Here is a 19,466-nt window from a genome sequence, read left to right on the forward strand (position 1 = left end):
TGCGGGCTTATTTCCAATGTGACGTAGCTTCGTGTCTTCCATGCATCTCTTTCACCTACTCTAAAACAACCACTTTTTTCACATTTTCACATCCCTGAATTTGGGGTGTTTTTATAATCAACAGCATTGCATAGTCTAATTGTGGGAACATTTTTCTTTCTTTGTGGAACATACTATGCAACGTCTCTTTGACTGAAATAGTCTTCAGGAAGTATGACCAATCTGGAATCTCTTGGAAAAACTACGGGAGTGGTGTCCAGGGGCCACCTTACCCACGGAGGCCTTTCTCCTACATCTGGATGCAAGGTAAGGGTTCCAAGCATGGCCAGTGGGGCCCTCTACTCCCAGCCTCCCCCCACCCCCCATAGAGAGCAGAGCCAGACCTCTCTGTCTCCTAGGGAGTTACATGTAAATAGGAGTGTGGGCCTCGCAAGAGATCCTGGGGAGCTGGGGAAGAGGGGTGACCCTGGGCTAAAGGCTGACCCAGAGGGGAGTGGGGTGATGGGAAAACATGGCTATCTGGAAACCCCCACCCCGGTGACCCACAGATCCTGCTCACCTTCCCGTTGTGGGGGCTCCTCTTTGGGCTTGGGGTGCATTAGGGTGAAGGGCAGTTCCACGGCCACGTCACTGAAACAGAGACCCAGACCCGGTGAGCCTTGAGCCCAGTCTTTGGTTGTGAGACTCAACGCCCTGTCAGTTTGAGGACGGGGGCGGGTTTTATGGTCAGAAGAGGTAGCTCTGGGCGGAGAGGTAGGAAATCCTGCCTCAGAGCCTGGCTCTCTGAGCCTCAGTCTCTCTGGAAGTTGAACTGGGAGACCTCTTCTCCTGGCTCCAAAAAGAATGGAACCCGCCCCCCTTTCCTGAGAAGGATCCCTGGATTCCCACGAGCTGGGAGGAGCCACAGGGGTGGGAAGAGGATGGCTGAGGACGGTGTGTGCATCTTGGTCCCTGGTGGTTCCAGAGGTGGCAAGGGGTCCTGGCAACCTCCAATCACCACAGCCATCGTGACACCGCCCTTCCCAACTTCCTGGTGGGAACTCCCCTCACCCTCACTCCGTCCCATCTCCCAACATCTCCAGGAGGCTCCACTAAGAGTGCTCAGGTGGCCCTCGCCCGCTGCCATCTCGACGATGCACTGCTGAGGTCAGTTCAACCAAATTCAGGTTGGATGGACCCGGCCCGGGGCCATCGGCATTGTGCATAGAGGCTTAAAGCCGAGCGGGGATGGAGGCTGGGGCAGTGGGGAGGAACAGGGAGGTGCTGCCACCAGCCAGTGCTCCTGACAGACAGGATAATAACAAGACCAGAGACTAACATGACGCTGACTCTGCCAAGGACGACCCTAGGGCCGTGGTCGGCAAACTGCGGCTCGAGAGCCACATGCGGCTCTTTGGCCCCTTGAGTGTGGCTCTTCCACAAAATACCACGGCCTGGGCGAGTCTTTTTGGAAGAAGTGGCGTTAGAAGAAGTTTAAGTGTAAAAAATTTGGCTCTCAAAAGAAATCTCAATCGTTGCACTGTGGATATCTGGCTCTGTTGACTAATGAGTTTGCCGACCACTGCCCTAGAGCAACTCTAATCTTCACAACCACCTATTCCTGCACCCAATGGACAGGTTGGGAAACTGAGGCACCGGGAGTAAAAGTATCTTCCCCAAGGGCACGCAGCCATTACTGGGAAGTGATAGGCAGGAGTCTGACTCCCTGGTTCACAGCCTTAACCACTCAGTGAACCCAGCTCAGCACTGAGGTGATGTCCGCCCACCTTCTCCTCTCCACTCTGACAAAAGCAGCCCTGAGGCTCCTCCTCTCAGCTTGAGGGGGGTGGGGGGGTCCCCCTAGGAGGCCCTGCCAACTGTGAGTGCTGCCAGGCACAGCCTCACCTCACTGGCCTTGCTGCCCAGGGCCCTGCTAGGAGGGAGAAGGGACAGGGAGACAGAGGGGACAGACGGCCAGAAAGGTCTGTTCCGCCAGCCCCACCACTCAGTTGGCAGCGCTTCACGCCTTTAAGTCTCACGGAGCTCATCTGGAAAACGGGGACAGCAGCACCCGCGTTCTAGAACCACTAGAACTTCCGGAAGATGGTGCAGGCTCTGTTAGACAGGGAAGTGTGTGCCTGTCCAAACCATGACTTCCCCTCAGCAAGAACATGGCGGTTTCATAAGGCCGTTGAAACAATGTGGCTCTCACGCCCGGCCGGCATGGCTCAGTGGTTGAACTTCAACCTATGAACTAGAAGGTCACGGTTGATCCCCAGTCAGGGCACATGCCTGGGTGGCAGGCTCCATCCCCAGTGTGGGGCGTGCAGGAGGCAGCCAATCAATGATTCTCTCTCATCATTGATGTTTCTCTCTCTCTCTCCCTCTCCCTTCCTCTCTGAAATGAATAAAAATATCTTTTAAAAATAGAAATATAAATAACTTGGCTTTTTTTCCCCCTCTTGTTGCTTCCAAATAGGGATTGCTTTTCCAGGTGCACTGGGAAGATCTCAGAATGGAAGCTGGTGGGAGACCAAGTCGGCAGCCTTCACTCAGGCCGTACAAGACACAGATGGGAGAATCCGGACCTTACCCTTCCACCAGACCCTGAGTGATCGAGGGCAGGGGGTGTGAGGACCCCTCTCTGGAACCTCAGCACCCCGCACGAGGCGGGGCACAAGGCTGGGTTCAGGAAATCTTGACTGAAATGCGTTGAATGGAACTGAACTGAATTGAATTTCCCCTTGCCAAATGGACTGATTTCTTGGGGCGAGCAATATTGCCATCTTGTGGCAGAAGGAGGCAAAACCACTGGGTTTGGGACGTGTGCCTTTGTGGAAGGTATGTGGATCCAGCCGGTGACCAGGGAGTCTTGTCTACCAAGGCAGATCTCCACAGGGCCTCTCAGCAACCCTCGGCCAGCAGTTCATCCTCAGGAGTGCACAAGTTGGAAAGCCACGAAGCTGGCGTTTCCTCAAAACATTCTATAATGCAGACGAATTGGGGGCTGCTCCCTACATCGGCAAAGCCGGCCGTACTGTCTGCAAAGGCCCTTGTCGCTTGGGCAGCCTGAGGTTTTCAAAGGAAGAACTGCAGCCTCCCCGCACTCACGGGAGAGGGCTCCAGTCCCAATGCATGCCCGAGCCTGGCGACTGAAAGTGACCGATAAGATTCCTTCCAACCGCGTGCCCTGCAGCTCGGAAAGGTGGGTCAGTCAGGTCCAAGGGAGGGACTTTACCTGGACGCAAGATCTCCCAACAGGCTGGGTGGGTCAGAGGAGGCGGGAGGAGTGGTCAGGAGAGAGTTCAGAGGAAGAAAACAGAAAGCATGTTCATTCACCACCTCTGCTGCCCGTCCGTAGAGAAGACCCTGGGACTCACGCCCACCCTCCCCTGCGGGGCTGTGGCTGCTCTTTTCGCTGTTCCCTGGGGGCTGAGATCCAGTCAGGCTCAGCCACACCCCCTACAAGGCCTCGCTGAGCCCCAGGATCCATGTCTGCAGAGGAGACGTGAAAATTAACCACAGAGCCTCCTGGGAGGCCTCTCTGGTGAAGGAAGCATTTGGGATTCACCGAGGATTTCTCCAGGAAGCAGCTCGAGGCAGCCTGGGTCCTGCAGGAGCCACAGGACGTGGGGCCCGGGTTTGCGGTTCTGAGAGGTTCTATAATTTGTGGTCAGTGCTCCCCGCTGCCACCTGCATGAGGCATTGTTCTCGTAATAAAGGGGACTGACATCCAATGTTATTAGCTTCCCAACCTTTTTGTAGAAACGCATGAATTAGAAAAATATCCCCGTGACAACTCTCTAAATCCAAATCAGAAATCTAGGTCTATAACCCCACGTGGGTCCAACATGCGGGGGAAGGTAGTTCTTTCTGAGCGCCCCCTGCCCCAGACTGTGCTCCAGGGCAGGGAACATGTCTGGCCCACTGCCATGACCCCACCCCCTGCCACCCCCATGACCTGAGATTAGGCGGGGAGACTGCAGGACATGTTTGGGGAACTGTTTGGGCTTCTGTTTCTCCATCTGAAAGTGGGAACGTCAGAACACCCCCAATCCAGCTGTGGGAGTCTCGGCCCCTTTAGCCATTTCCCCAGCAGATCAGCATGGGCATGAGTGGGGGTGGGTGCTGCACCCTCAGGTAGGATGAGAGGCATAGAACCCCCTGGACACCCACAGCATAGACTCTGGGACGCCTCCCCCCCCTCCCCGACCCATGAGCCCGGGGATGGGGGTGATAGGGATGGGGGAGGAGAAGGAGGGATGGATGGGAGGGGCAAGGAAGGGGCTGAAGGCCTCTGAAGCAAGAGAGGGGCAGGGGGCAGGGGAGGGAGAAGGGGAGCAGGGAGGAAGAAGAGAGGGAGCAGGACGCCCTGGAGCTCGGTTCGCCCTCCAAGTGGATGCAGCTACGAAGCCCAGCCAACAGGCAGGACTGGGCAGCAGGCTGCAGGTGGGCAGGGCACGCCCCTCTGCGCCGAGGGTCCTGGCGGGACTGGAGCACTCACCCGCCCCGGGACACCACCAGCTTCACTTTCACTTTGTAGGAAACGATGATGCCCAGGATCTCTCTGTTGGCTCCTTCCCTCAACCTGCAAGGCGACAGGGAAGCCGGTTCATGGAGACCACTGGGTGGGCAAGACGGGGCAGGGTGGGGGGGGAGAAGCCACCTGTCCCTCTCCTGGGCCACTCAGCCGCCAGGAGCGAGCAGAGCAACGTGTGAGAACGGCAAGCGCTGCCTGCGGGGGTGGGAGCGGGGAAGGAATGACCCTAAGGCAGGGAATCCCTTACCTTTGAGGAGCACCCCACACCTGTCCTCCTCCCTCCAGCCCTCCCAACCCCCTCCTGATTCGTCCTCTCTTGCTGGAACCATTCCAGGAGCTCCTCCCTCCCTCACTGTGCTCCTCACTGTGCCTCAGGGACAACCCATCTGACTGAAGGCACCAGGTTAGGGTTTGCGGCCTCGCAGGAAGCCTCTCCAGGATGCTCCCCCCCAAGCAAGAGCGCAGCACTCAGGGGCCTTGGTCTGGGGCCCATCCTGTCTCTGGGTCATTCCTGGATCATGGGGGGGGGGGGGGGGTTGGACAAAGGGACAGCTTCCCTGGCCGTTTAAGCTCCTGAGGATGGTCCCTGGACCACGCTTGGGAGGAGGTTAACCCAGGCCTTGTGCTGGCTCTGGTGGGGCCAAGGCGGGTGTGGACACCCCTCCGCCCCCCCCCCCCCCCCCCCCCCCCCCGGCACAGGGTGAACATATGAGAGCCCGGAGCTAGGGAGGCGGGTCCTCACAGGGTGCTGGAGGCCAGGTTCGTGTCTTCGTGCTTGAGCTTCCCATCCAGGGCCAGGCCCCTCTTCTCTCGGTTGTTGGCCAGGAAGGGGGTCAGCGTGTAGACCTTGCAGAACGTTGAGCTGGGTGCCACCGTGTCACTGGGGAGAAGGGAGGCAGGTGTAGCAATGGCCCCCGGAGCCAACCCCAGCCCAGCCGGGACATCTCCAAGACCACAGAGTGACATTTTTAAAATGTTTTTTTAGTTACAGACACACTGATTGCTATTCCATGTAAATAGACCCACACATATAGGACAAATGAAATGAAATGCAACTACTCAAAAATGTACAGGCAGGGTCAGGAGAAAAAACAACATGTCTTCCAATAGGAGCATCTACTTCCAGGTGAGAAAGAATGTTTCACCTGCGATCTTTCTTCTTTCCTTAGCTGCTAACAAGCTTGGAACAAAGTTCCATGCTCAATCCTAAAAGCGCTCCTCAAACCTAGATTTTGTAAAAAATAACTATTCTCTACCCTCCCATACAACCCCTTCTACCCAATGAGCTGGATTGTACCTTTATCAGACTAGAAACACTGGGTACCAAGTGCCTTAACCTCTTTGCTTTGGCTGTTAGGAAACTCAGAACAAGTATCTCGCTTCAATATAAGTTTCAGGTACAATATCATTATGACCGAAGTTCCTTTATATTCATTAGCTCTTATTTTGTTATTCTATTTTATTTTATTTTTTTATTGACTTCAGAGAGGAAGGGAAAGGGAGAGAGAGATAGAAACATCAATGATGAGGGAAGATCATTGATTGGCTGCCTCCTGCACATCCCACACTGGGGACCGAGCCCACAACCCGGGCATGTGCCCTGACCGGGAATCTCCTGGTTCATAGGTCGATGCTCAGCCACTGAGCCACACCAGGTGGGCTGTCATTCTAGTGTTAGTGGGTCTTTTCCTTGATGGTAGCATACATGTTCTTGCAGCTAAATCGAGTGGATGTTGTTTAAAGGCTGCTCAGGTTCATCTACAGGAGTGGCGCGAAGTCTGAGGCCCAGCGCCCTGCCAGAGGCCTCTGGGCCTGTCAGTGGACCCAGGGTTTCTCTTCCCACCCAATCCCATGTGCCCAAGGCTGGGCTTCTGCTCACTTACTCGGCCTCTTCCATGGCCACGGGGCACTTGTACTGGGCTGTGTTGAAAAGGCAGATGTCTGCATACTGGCGCACTGGGGAGGGAGAGGGAAACGAGGCGGTGTGAGTCCGGGGGGCAGCTCCCACGCATCCTAGGCTCCCCTGAGTTGGGGATGTTTAGCCCCAGGCAATGGCCAGAGTCCCCTGGGGGCTTCCCCAGGAGACCGTCCCCCTCTGCCACCCGAAGGGCAGCCCAAACACACCCATCCCTTCCATAACCAACATCTTCCCCTCGGGGACAGCTTTGCCCCGGACCCAGGGAACCTGAGAGGAGGCGGCTTACACAGTAAACTCATTCCCTGGCCATAAGCAGCCTCAAAAGCCTTACTCTTCGGCTGAGAGCAGCCCTGGGCTTCCCTGCAGCCAGGCGTTATTCACAAGGCTGTTCGCGAGGGAGGCGAGAGCCTTCGGGTACCCCCTATCCTTGGGAGGAGTCCCTCTTGCCCGCCCCCCTGCGCTGGCCCTCTGCCTGGGGTACCCGAGATCTTGATCTTCTTCACCGTCTTGTTGGTGTTGTTGGTGACATGAACATTGACGCTGATGGGTTCTCCGTGGTAATAGATCTGGGAGGCGTAAGAAGGGAGAAGGGTTGGATGGGAGGACACCAAAGCTCTAGACGGGGGGGGGGGGGGGGGGGGGGGGGGGGAGGCAGAAGAGGCCACACACACACACATCTCCTGGGGCTCCCCAGACCTTGGCCACTCTGACACTGGCCCCTAGTTCATCAGCCCCTTCCCGCGGATGCTAAGCCACCAGGCATGTTAGACTTCAGTTCCTTTGTGGGACCTTGAAAGACAATTAAATTAGAAGGTGATATTCCTGGGCTCCAATCCTGGCTTAGCACCAGAAACAATAATGACACTCAGAACGAGAGTGGTGGACTTGGACAGGCTGCATAAGCCGCAGCTTCCCCCTCTGGACAATGGGGGGGCTGGCCTAGGTGATGGCGTACCAAGTCCCGGCCAGCTCTGGCTGCCTGGAATTTGAGACACAGGAGGGTCTAGAAGAAGCAGGAAGTGGGTGGGGAAGGGTCGGGAGAACTGAGGAACCAGCTCTGAATCCTCACTGAAGGACCTCAACTTGAATCTTGCCCCAAGAAGAGACAGGAGAAGGGATGCTCACAGCTCAAGGGTGGATGGGGGTGTGGGGAGATGACCAGGACCCAGGACCCTTTGGGAGGTACACTGATTTCTGAAGTCAATCACACCCTTCAGGCTCATGCCCTCTTCTGCCACCCCTTAGGGCCCAAGAGGTTTCCCCAAACCCCCAAAGGAAATCTCAGGTCCCCTGTGCTCCTAGAGTTGGGGGTAGAAGCTCCTACAGAGGAGCCCTGAGGCCATGAAAGAGCTGGGATCTGAGGCTCCAGTGTGGTGGAGCAGCTCTCTTCCCTCCCCCCCATGCCCCCCCACCAAGTCTGAGCCGCCTACCTCCTTATCCAGGGAGGCCTCTAGATGCAGGGGCTTGTCCGACATGAGGAACTGCCTGGTGGTCTCGGCTGTGGGCTGAGGGCCAGGCCTCTCCGGGGCATACTGGACCTTTCTGATCACCAGGCGCACAGAATTCCTAGTGGAGACGGCAGAGCGAATGATGACCAGAGTCCCCTGCCTCCACCCCCTTTCCTTGCAATCCTCACATCCTTCTCCTGCTCCAGAGACTGCCATCGCTCCCCACGGCCTCAGACTCCAGTCCAAACTGCAGAGATTGGCATGGGGGCCTGGTCGCCATCTGGCCCTCCTCCGTCTGTCCCAGCCACCCCCACCTCCTCACCATCATCCCGGATGTCCTATCTAGTCATTTCTCTGAAGCTGCTCTTGCACTGGGGCCCCACCTATAAGACCCTCTTTCCACTGCTTCTGCCCTCGTTTGCGTTCATCTTCAAGGCCCAGCTAAATGCCTCCTCTTCCAGGAAGCCTTCCTGGATCTACCCACTTGGATCCTCTTATGGTCTGAACCCCCACAACATCAGAGCCGAACCACCCCCACGGCAGCACGTCATGTGGGTTTGTCTTGGTAGCACGTCCTGCATTCCTTATGTCATCTGATAGTGTAAGCTCCTTAAAGACAGAAATTTTTGTCTGAATCGTTCACTGCTGTATTCTCAGCACCTGTGACAGTGTCTGCCGTCTAACAAATGCCTGCTAACTACCTATTAAATAAAAATATGCAGGGAACGTGGACCCTGTGAAGAAATGGGGCCGTGAAGAGGAGGCGGGGTCAGTGACGGGGCATGGACTCAGTCAGGGGGTGCAGGCCAGGGAAGAGGATAAAGACTCAGTGAGGGAGAGGAGGCCCAGAGACAAGATGGGGCTCGATGAAGGTGACTGGGGCTCAGGGTGGAACAAGGACAGGGAGGACAGGGGGCTCGGTGAGGCAGTCTCCATGACAGGTTAGCTATGCTGGCATCCCCATTTCTCAGATAAGCCACCTCCATCCCCTGGAACCAGATAGTCAGGGTTAAGATCCTCGCTCTCCCCTTACTAACTATGACCTTGAGTACACTAACCTGTGTCTCAGTTCCTCATCTGGAAAACAGTAACAGTAGCAGGACCACTCTCTTAGGGTAAGCTATGAGGATTAAATGAGTTCGTGCATGCCCATCACTTTGAATACTGTCCAGCACTTAATAAATCTTCGATAAGTGATAGCTGCGATATCACTATTAGTAGTAACTCTGGTCAGGACTTAAATGCCCCATTGATGGTGAGGTGAGGGCGGTGGCTCTCAATGCTGCTCCTCTTTCTCGCTCTGATCAGGCTCCACCCAAATCCACACACACCCCCCACCCCTTTTCTCTGGGGACAGAAAAGCAAGGAAGAAGGGTCCCATTTCTCCTCCCAACACACACACACAAGCTGCCCAGGCAGGAGATGCCTGCAATACACCTACAGCCACCAGGTGGCGCACTCAGCCCACTCCCTGAGAGATTGCAGTGCCTTCAGCCCGCCTCCTGTAGGAAATGTCCCAGTGGGATGCGTCTGAGTTGGGGCTGAGGAAGCCCACCCCACAGTCAGGGCCGGCTGTCTGGGGCTGCCAGCCTGGGCTCTCTGTGTGCCCAGGTTGTGCCTCTCCAGGAGAATACTTCCCCTCTCTGAGACGTGAGCTGACCTCCCCTGCCCTTTCCCCTGGGTGCCTTCACTTTCTCCACTTCCCTCCCTTGCTTCGAAGCCTCCATTGACACCCACCACCACCACCACCTGCTGTGGATGGCCTCCCGGGAGGAGAATTGGGAAACGGGGCCTAGGATGGCCTGGGAATCACTAAGCTCACTATTTTAAAACAGTCTGGATTTCAGGGGTTTTCCAAAACAAAGGAAAAAAAATAAAATAAAATCTGGAGGGGACGAGACTAGAGGCAGGGAGATAGAGGAAGCAGGTACAATGGTGTAAAGAAAAAAATGCCGAGGCCTGAGCCAGGGCAAGTGAGCCGCCTCCTCCAGGAAGCCCTCCATGGCCTGCCGGCCTTCCGGAGTGGCCTTCTCGGAGCTCCCAAAGCTGGAATGTGCGGGCCCCTCCCAGAACACTTCCAGGCATTGTGACTTATCTCTTCTGACGCTCCAGCCGGCCTCCCTCGCTCTGCCAGCAGGCAGCCCACACCCCCGCCGGGAGCCGCGCCCTTCTTTCTCACCGCTTGTGGATCTTCTCCTCCAGGTTCTCTGCACAGAAGGCTTTGACTTCATAGTCCACACCACAGGCCTGTGGGGAAGGGGTCACTGACCACAGGGCCTCGGAGCGAGCAGGGTCCCCAGAGCGCGGCCGGCCACCCTCTCATTTTACAAAGGAGGATGCCGGCACGGGACCCCGAGCTCCCACAGCCCAACAGCCCCTCGGTCCGGCCCCAGGGCCGTGCTGCCTCCTTCTGTGGCTGCCACCTGACCTTCTCCCAGAGCCGTTCCCCAGCTCCCCCGATACAGGGCCTCCCCAAGCACCCGCACGGGGCTCTGGTCTACCGGCTCCTGCCTCGCCTAGGTGGCCGTCCTCACCAGGGCAGCCGCCCAGACGTACAACAGGAGCCTCCGCGCCCCGTGTGGGAGCACCTCCCGGTGCAGACCGGGCACTGGGTGCATTGGCTCGGGGTCTCACTCCACCCTCCCAGCCACGCGGGGAGCACATCCTGTTATCCCCTTGTGCAGAGGAGGAAACGGCTCAGAGGTCTGGGGCCTGGGACCCTTCTGGTGCCACTTCCCTCTCAGAGAGATGCTCCCTCGGGGGTGGCCCACCTTCCCTGTGTCTTCCGGCCCCGGCTGCAACGTCACCGAGCATGGGAGGTTCGGAGGGATCTGTTAAGAGGACAGACAGAATACAGACAGAATGAGCCTCCTGTCACATTCCCCACTTCCCTCCCCATGGGCCCCACCCCCACCCACAGGCATCAGACCAGGGGCCCCCACGGACAGGCATGTCTCTTCCATCAGACCAGGGGCCCCCACGGACAGGCATGTCTCTTCCATCAGACCAGGGGCCCCCACGGACAGGCATGTCTCTTCCATCAGACCAGGGGCCCCCACGGACAGGCATGTCTCTTCCATCAGACCAGGGGCCCCCACGGACAGGCATGTCTCTTCCATCAGACCAGGGGTCCCCACGGACAGGCATGTCTCTTCCATCAGACCAGGGGCTCCAGAGCACAGACCGTGTCTCCGCCATCAGACCTCCCCAAGCCACACCCCAGTGGGGCCAAAGGCCCCTGCAGGAAAGCCAAGGACGTCAGTGCGTTGTTTGTATCTAAAGCGTTTAGCCTAGCCCAGTCTTCACAGAACAGCAGACAGAGATTTTTCCATGATGTCTACTGTGGTGGGCAGAATAATGGCCCCAACGATGTCTGCATCCTAATCCCCCAAACCCGTGACTTTGTTACCTTACGTGGCAAAAGGGACTTTAAGGATGTGGTTCAGTTAAGGATCTTGGGCCAGAGTCCTTAATGGTGAAAGCAGGAAGCAGAAGAGAGTCAGCATCCGTGATGGGATGTGAGACTGACTCCACATGGGGGGTGGGGGGGAGGCCACGAGCCAAGGAATGTGGGCGGTCTCTAGAAGCTGGAAAAGGCAAGGGAAGGACCCTGCCCCAGAGCCCCCAGAAAGCATGCAGCCCTGCTGACACCTCGGTTTTAGCCTGGGGAGGCCTGTGACCTCCAGGACGTTAAGGTGGTAATCGGCGAGTTTCACTGCCACCGGGTTTGTGGTGTTTGGTCACCGCAGCCATGGGAAACCAATAGGTGGATGATGGAGAGGAGGATCCGTACCCTCTCCCCTTCTCTAGCCCTCCAAGAGAGCAAGGAGACTTCACCCCCTTACAGAAACAGAGTCTGAGAAACAGGGCATTGGAAAACCCAGAATCTTGGAGTCCCGGAATGGAAAGATGGCCGAGCCAGGAAATCCACTACTTGCCATCCCTCGTTGGGGAGCTGGGCAAGTGGGCAGCCAGCCTGAGGCAGGAGAGGGCCTTGTAGTGACCCAGGGGTGAGAAAGGGCTCCTTCTGTCTCTGCAGCTCCCTCCACCTCCTCCCCCACCCCCCCATCCCCACCCCCGCCCGTGACCTGGAACCAGGAGGGTCTGGGGAGTGGCTCGGAGGTAAGAGACGTGACAGTGCACCACGTCCCACCCTCCCCTGGGGACTAGGTGACGTGGAGCTGCCGCCCCCGCTGCCCCCATGCCCCCGCCCAGAGGGCTTCTATAGGTGGGGCTGCTGAACAGGGCCCCGGGGGCTTGCAGTCCCTGACCTCGAAGGTGAACGGGTAGGCGTGCTCGCCCAGCTTCTTGATGAGGCGCTCCTGCAGCCGGGTCAGGGGCTTCTTGTCCTCGGGGGCCGGCGGGAAGGACTGCACGTTGGCCACAAACAGGTCCTTGCGAAAGGTCAGGCCCAGGACATCCAGGTCCTCCCGGCCGTAGCGGAAGGCGCAGGTCAGTGTCACGTAGACTGTGGGAGCAGGGGGCACTGAGGGGGCGGCCGGGGGGGCAGCAGGCAAGCCCCCCACGGCAGCAGCTGTCGCCCTGAGATGGAGACAACTGGAGGCCACGGGTCTGTCCCCAAGTTCCCATGGCGGGGAGGGCCGCACTGCCCTTGGGACAGGGGCATGGGGTGCCTGGAAGCGGGGCACCTGGAGGAGGTGGGGGCCGACTGCTGGATCGGTTCTGTCCTCCACCCCCACCGGACTCCAGCCCAGGGCATGTGGTGGGCACAGGTGGGGAGGGCGGCGGAGGGGAAACAAGTGCTGGGTGGCATCCAGAAGGCATGGCGTCGTCTCCCAGCCTGACCTCTGCCTCCTGTCTGCCTGCTCACCTTGGACACCCCCTTCACCCCCCCAGCAATCAACTCTCTCTTCTGTAAAATGACTCCAACTGCTGCCCTGTTCCCCACCCATCCTGGCGATCCTCGTGGTGAATTGAGGTGAAAGTGCTCAGGGTTCTCCCAGGTGGGCATGGGGCAGGGCACCTGCTCGGATGCGCGTGGGGGCCGTGGAGGGAAGGACGGTGGGGATGGGCGGGGAGAGGCAGTATCATTGGCTGCTGTCCCGCCTGGGAGTCAGGGAGGCCCCGACTGGAGGCTGGGGCTGGGGGGAGGAGGCCTTTGGCCAGGCGGGGTGGGGCCCTCACCTCTCCTCTCCTTGAGGTACTCGGGATCCACCAGGACCACGCCATCTGGAGGAAGGACAGCGAGTTGAGCAGACCCTCCCAATGTGACCGCTCAAACCCCTCAGCCCCAAACACCAAGCCCAAACCCAAGCCCAAACCCAAAGCAGCAGTCTGTCCGAAAGCAGCATGAGAGAAACGGGGACGCCAGCGCCGGGGGACGGCACCCCCCTCCCGCCCCCAGCCCCAGGCTGGCCCTTCAGACCCCGCGGGGGCTCGGGCAGTTTACTGGCCTCTCCCTCTCTTCATCTGCTATAACCAGCCGGTCCGGAGCCCCGTTCTAGGGTGTCACCGGGAATTTAGACGTTGTGGGTGGTAGGAAGGCCGTGGGGTACATCTTCCCTGTACTCTGAACCCCTCCCTCCGCAGCTCCGGGCAGCACCCCTGATCAGACCCCTGGCTCCCTCCGCTGGGAAGCGTGAACAGCCTCACTGAGCGGCCAAATAAGGCAAAAATGGCCTCCTCTGCGCTCGGGTCAGGCTTTGCCATGAAATGAATCCTGCATCAAACTGAGGAACAATGTGAGCTTTCGGGGCTTCTAGGGCCTGGGATTTGCAGATCGGGTTTGTGATGCGGTTGGACCTGCCCCGCGGGGCTCCGTGAGGACGGGCTGAGTTAATACATACAAAGCACTGAGCGCTGCCGGGCATGGGGGCACCGCGGAGAATGTCCCAAGGCCGGGCCCAGCCAGACACAAAGGACATCGTCTCTCCCAGAACCCCCCAGGCGGCCGGGCCACCCCCCTGCCTCCCATCCCCAGAGTCACCTCTGGCCGAACTCGACCCAGCTACAGGCACTGAACAAGCTGAAGTCTCCTTCTGCCCACCCCCTGACCTGCCCCGCCCGCACCCCCACCTCCCGCTGCCCCCACAGCGGGCCTCTCAGGGGGTCTGAGAGGGAGTGCCCACATCTGGAAGTGAGTGCCCAGAGGGCCTGGGTCCCATCCCAGTGCCGGGCAGGTCCGAGGGACAGCTGGCCCGGAAGTGCCCGCCCCTCCCCGAGCCTGCCCTGCATCTTCCCTCCTTTTACTGAGGGCGTCCCTAGGTGCCTGGGCACCAGGGCTCAGTGGCCCATCGGTGCAGAGGGCACCCCCGTGGGGGCACTCCTTCCAGCCAGGCGTCAGGGGAGGCTCTCGGGGGACCAAAGCGGTAACCAGGTCTTAAAGGGCAAGTGAGGGTCAGCCAGAGATGACCGAGGGGCACTGCGGGCAGTTCTCTGGGACCCCAGGCCCAGCGCAGGGCCGGCATGAGGCCGGCGCTCTTGCGAACACTTGCTACCCAGCTCTCAGGGTGCCGGCGTGCTGCCCCTCCTGCTGCCCCGCCCCCCCCCCCCCCCCGGCTCTGTGCCACCTCTGCTGCCCTCCCTCCGAGGCCACTGGGTCGGAAGCTGCGCCTTGAGGCAGGCCACAGGTGGACTGGGGTGCTTGCCCACGGCCTCCGAGGGACCAGCTCAGGAAGGAGATGCCAATGGCAGAGGGGACCCTGAGCTTCGCAGCACACAACACAGTGTCCCCAGACAGGGTGGGGAAGAAGAGTGGGGGCATCCTGCTCTGGGCAGGAAGCGGGGGACCTGGACTGGAGCTGACCTCTCTGCAGCCTCGAGGCTCTGCTCACCCCCTCCCGACCCAGGGCCGCCCAGGTCTCCTGCTCCAACGGCACAGGGTCTTCCTCAGAGAGCTGAAGCCTGCGCTCCCATCTGGGCTCCGTCACCACGCGGTCAGCTTGCTCCGGCCCTCCTGGCCCGGGGCAGCCTCCGGGGAGTGAAGACAGAGGCCCCGTCTCCGGATTCCCCCCCAAACAGCACATCCCAGCTTCCTCACCGGGACGTGGTCTCATGCAGTCCCAGGGCCCATCCTTCCAAGCGGCCACCTCCACCTGCCTCACTTTCGTTCGCTCATGTGTTTCTTTAAAAATATCCTTTAACCTCTCTGTCCCCGTGTGTCCAATAGGAGTAATTTGGGGCCTCCCTCCCCCCAGCAGTTATGGGAAGGCAGTGAGGTGAAAGCAATGTTAGAATCCTAACCAGGGGTCACTGTGCCTTCCCAGGGGACGCTTAGCAACATCTAGAAACACTCTATGTCCTCCCGGGCTGGGGTCCTCCTGGGGTCTCCTGGGTAGAGGCCAGGGATACTGCTAAATACCCTACAGTGCCCAGGACAGCCTCGGCAACAGAGTGTTAGCCAACCTACAATGTCACGCGTGCAGAGGTTGAGAAGCCCTGACCAAGAATAAGACGTTGGAAGGTGTCTCAGGCCCTGGGAGGACCTGAGTCCATGAGAACAGTCTCCATTTCAGAAGCCCCACGGTTTTCTGTCCGTCTCCCAGCCCTCGCCACCAGGGGGCAGCAGAGCAAAGGTTCCTCAGAGCCAGTCTGTGGGGTTTGAGTCCAGGACCCTTGACCTACAAGCTCCGTGACCTGGAGCAAGTCACTTAACCTCTCTGGGCTGTGTCTCCTTGTCTGGGATAATAACAGTAGCGACCCCTGGTGTCTGGCGGGGACCCCTGGTGCCTTACAGTAAGGGGTGGCTGCTGCCCTCCTCATCCTCATCCTGCATTATCATCAGGATGCCTTCCCACGTGGCCCTCAGCTAAGGGGAAAGTAGCTGCTCCGTCAGTGTTTCCCGACGGATGCAGGAAGCTTCTCACACCCCATTCCTGGCGCCAGAGGTCTGAGGGCTGTTACTGGGCTGCGTGAACACACACTTCTCTGGAAGGGGCCTGGCCAGGCCCACTCCCCCCAGTGCCTGCCTCCCTGGCCTCCAGAGACTCACCCACAGGGTCCACGAGGTCCACGTGGTCCACAAAGTCCCGCTTTCCCAGGTAGACGGTGAGCTGGCGAGGAGAGGCACAAGGTTACGTGAGCAGCTGTGGGCCCAGAGAACACACTCCTGAAAAGCCACTGGCCCTCGCCCTGGAGAAAACCTTGGGAGCTGCCCTTGACATGCCTAGACCCACCCCTGACCCTCACTGAAATCCTGATTGGCCTTGCGCTTGAGCCCCAGCCCCAATACCAAGAATAGCAAACCCTGGTGCAGTTTTGAAAGCACCTACTCAACCCGAACTCCTACGAAGAAGTTGCCATTGTTTCCATTTTATGGATGGGGACACTGAGCTCTGGAGAGATCTTGCCCAGCACCCCGAGGGTGGAGCCGCGGCCGCGGCAGAGGTCTGCTAAGCCGGAGTCCTGGGCGCATCTCAGAGAGGCCAGGGGAACCCGGAGCAGGGATGCCGGTGTGAAGCTCTGAACACTGAGTCCCACACAGTCTGGCAGAAACCCACTCAGGCAAGGTGTTGGAGCAGCGAGGGATCCATAGCTGGCGCCCCATGCGGTAGCCATCCTTCAGGGAAGACCCCGGGCTAGAATCCAGAGGGTCATCCTGGACACTTCCTGCTCCTCCACAACCCCTAAATCCTCACAGTGCACCCCTCCTCTCTGTTCCGACAGCCACTCCGGCCTGGACTACGCACCAGCCGCTCCATGGTCTGCTGCCTGCAGCCGCACACCCCTCCTCAGCCAGCCTGGCCCTCCTAAAACGCTAATCTGACGATGCTATTCCCATCTGAAAACCCTTTAATGGCTCCTCAGTGCCCAGAGGTAAGATGACAAATGGGTTTCATCCAAATGCCAACTCTGATCGATAGGCAGGAGCGCCTGGGGCCCTGGGCCGAGACAGAATCTGGGATGGAATCCTGGCTCAGCAGGAAAGGTGAGTGGCGGTGTCTGCTGCGCTAGCACGCGAGGTGCCATTCGCCAGCCCGGGCGGAGTCCCAGCCGCTAAGCCTGCCCCCAGACTCCGCAGGACCCAGCCCTGCAGCCTCCCCCACCTCCGCTCCTGCTCCCCTGGCCTCCTTCTGGGCTCTCAGATGCAACCGCCACGGTCCCCCCACACGCCCTGTGATGTCCGTGCGTGCCCAGATGCTCTCTGCACCCTGCCTTGCCTGGAAACCACACCCCCTGGGGGCAGCCGTCCCTGACCACGGGGCTGGGTCCTGCAGGCCCTGGACAGCCCTTTACCTCCTATCTGCCCCTTTAAATGGAAATGATCACTTGTCATGTCTGCCTACCCCGTCTGGCTGTGGGCGGCTCGGGCTGTGCCTTATTTATCTCCATCTACCCTCCCCAATCCCCACCCACTGGCTGGGGCCTGACATGAATGATGTCAGTAATGTCTATCTGCTGCGAGAGGAAAGCAGGACAGAGCCGGGGGCGTGTGAGAAGAAAGAAAGCAGGGCAGGCGCAGGGAGCTGCCCCTGTGACCGAGATGACACCACGGTTCAGCAGAGAGGCTCCGGCCGCTCACACCGGGGGAAGCAGTGCCCTGAGGCCCTTGGACTTACTCCAGTGGCTGCTCTCACGCTGAAGTCTCTCTGTGGTTGGCTGCGTCTCCCCACCCCAGAGCAGGGGCTCCTTAAAGTCCAGGGGAGTTGTACCACCATGAGGTTGGATAATACTCTGTTGCCGGGGTGCTGGGCGAGATCTCTCCAGAGCTCAGTGTCCCCAACCGCAGACAGAAAGACTCCCAAGGAGACCCCTCCCCCTGTGGCGAAGGCTCCTTAGGGCCTCCCAGGAGGGTGTGCGGGGTCCTGCATGGTCCGTAGACATGCCCAGGAGAGGGTGAGAGCTCGGGGTCAGGGAGGAGCTGGGGTGCAGCTGGTGCAGACTCACCTTTCCATTTGGGCTCGCCTTCTTGAACACCCTGTGGAGAGAAAGAGGGTTAGCATGTCCCACCCAGGGGAAGGCCCTGCCGCACCCAGGACAAGGGGCCTGGAGTGGTTTTCAGGCACCGTCTAAGCCTGGAGAGCCAGAACAGTGCCCAGCATAGTCAGACCTCACCATCGCCATCCTCACCCCCCACCCAAGCCACTGTTATCGCCATGATAGCTCTCCGGGGCTCTCCGTGAACTCCGCCCAGTTCACACAGAGGACAAGTCTGGTCTGAGTGTCTGCCCTGCCTCCTTCACCTCCCAGCATCAACTCCCACTTGTCTCCCTCCCTCCTCCAGCCACGGGGCCTCCTGGCTGTTCCTCCAACACACAGGGTGGTTCCTGCCTCAGGGCCTTCGCTCTGGCAGTCCCGTCCCCTGGGGCACGCTCCCCCACAGATCTGCAGGCCCAGCCTGAAGTGCGGGTCTTCGCCCTGTGCCCTGCCACACTCCCGCTCCTTCTCTCACTCTGCTTTTCCTTTCTCCACAGCACTCACTTCAACCTACTCCATCACTGCTGGTCACATGTGTGCCTGTCCACTCTGCTAACGTGTCAGCTCCACCAGGGCTGGCATCTCTGTCTCCCTGCTTCCCTGATGTGTCCCGAGCGCCTAGAGGAGTCACCTAGTGGGTGTTGAATAAATGTGTTGATGAATGGCAGGTAGCAAGGACCCAGTAGATATTAGTTGAGTGGGTGAACGAATGAACTAGTGAAGGAATTAGCTGAGAAACTGAGGCCCAGGAAAGGGAAGGGATGTGCCCCTGGCCACACAGCAAGAGAGGCCTGGCCCCGGACTCCGCTGAGTGCTCGCTCTGCCTTCCGGAGCACACTGCCGTCTGCGGCAGCTCCCCTGCCCTCCGCCCCGCAGCTGGGTGTGGGAGCCTGAGCCCCCCTCACCTCTCCCCCATCACTGAGCCCCAGGAATGCTCAGAGTAATGTTGGGAGGGAGAGAAGAAAAGTGAGAGATAGGGGCAGAGACCCGGGGGATAAGAGAATATGTTGGAGGAGGGAGAGGGCAGGACAGAGACGTGGCCTGGCAGGTGTGAAAATAAAAATGGAATTAGAGCCCTAGTCGGTTTGGCTCAGTGGATAAGAGCATCAGCCTATTGACTGAAGGGTCCCAGGTTCGATTCCAGTCAAGGGCACATACCTCAGTTGCAACCTCGGTCCCTGGCCCTGGCACCTGCCGGAGGCAACCAACCAATCGATGTGTCTCTCTCACATCGATGTTTCTCTCTCTCCCTCTCTCCCTTCCACTATTTATTAAAAAAAAAAAGTCAATGGAAAATTATCCTTGGATGAGAATTTCTTTTAAAGGATAGAATTAGAAATGAAAACAAACAAACAAAACACAGAAAGAGGGAGAGAGGAAGAGTCAGAAGCAGAGAGATGGGGCAGACTCGGGGCAATGGAGCCCACACACAGCCAAGGGGGATGGCACAGCCCCAATCCCTCCCCAGGAGCCGGAGACCCAGCAGGCATCCAGGGCCGGGCAGGGTGAGGCCACCGCGTCACAGCACAGTCATCCTTCCAAAAAGGGGAGTTACCTCCATAGCCCCGCCCCCCACACCTACCCCTTATTCTGGGGCTCAGGGGACCACAGATGAGTCTGAGTTTGGCTTGCAAGGAAGGGCCTGGCACATTCCTCCCCCACCTCCCCTAGGAGCTCTGAGCTTTTCTCCTCATAAATATTTATC

The 19,466-nt window shown here is 58.8% G+C and overlaps 1 protein-coding gene across 4 annotated transcripts in view; it reads right to left on the bottom strand.

Annotated features, from left to right (window-relative positions):
- The window catches only part of ARRB1 (arrestin beta 1), a gene marked incomplete at its 5' end in the record, with an annotated part of 72,451 nt that overhangs the window by 7,823 nt on the left and 45,162 nt on the right, over positions 1-19,466 (bottom strand). For 3 of the 4 annotated variants that reach the window (XM_079787282.1, XM_079787281.1, XM_079787283.1), the window contains 13 exons: positions 560-630; positions 3,218-3,241; positions 4,484-4,567; positions 5,262-5,399; positions 6,403-6,475; positions 6,919-7,003; positions 7,868-8,003; positions 10,065-10,132; positions 10,657-10,716; positions 12,157-12,353; positions 13,031-13,075; positions 15,837-15,897; positions 17,732-17,762. In XM_079787282.1, the coding sequence (XP_079643408.1) occupies positions 560-630; positions 3,218-3,241; positions 4,484-4,567; positions 5,262-5,399; positions 6,403-6,475; positions 6,919-7,003; positions 7,868-8,003; positions 10,065-10,132; positions 10,657-10,716; positions 12,157-12,353; positions 13,031-13,075; positions 15,837-15,897; positions 17,732-17,762 (1,073 nt within the window). The remainder of the gene's footprint in view (positions 1-559; positions 631-3,217; positions 3,242-4,483; positions 4,568-5,261; positions 5,400-6,402; positions 6,476-6,918; positions 7,004-7,867; positions 8,004-10,064; positions 10,133-10,656; positions 10,717-12,156; positions 12,354-13,030; positions 13,076-15,836; positions 15,898-17,731; positions 17,763-19,466) is intronic. The other variant, XM_079787284.1, reaches the window with a different exon arrangement.

This window comes from Cnephaeus nilssonii (genome assembly GCF_951640355.1).
Source record: "Cnephaeus nilssonii genome assembly, chromosome: 13".
NCBI classification, from domain to species: Eukaryota; Metazoa; Chordata; class Mammalia; order Chiroptera; family Vespertilionidae; genus Cnephaeus; species Cnephaeus nilssonii.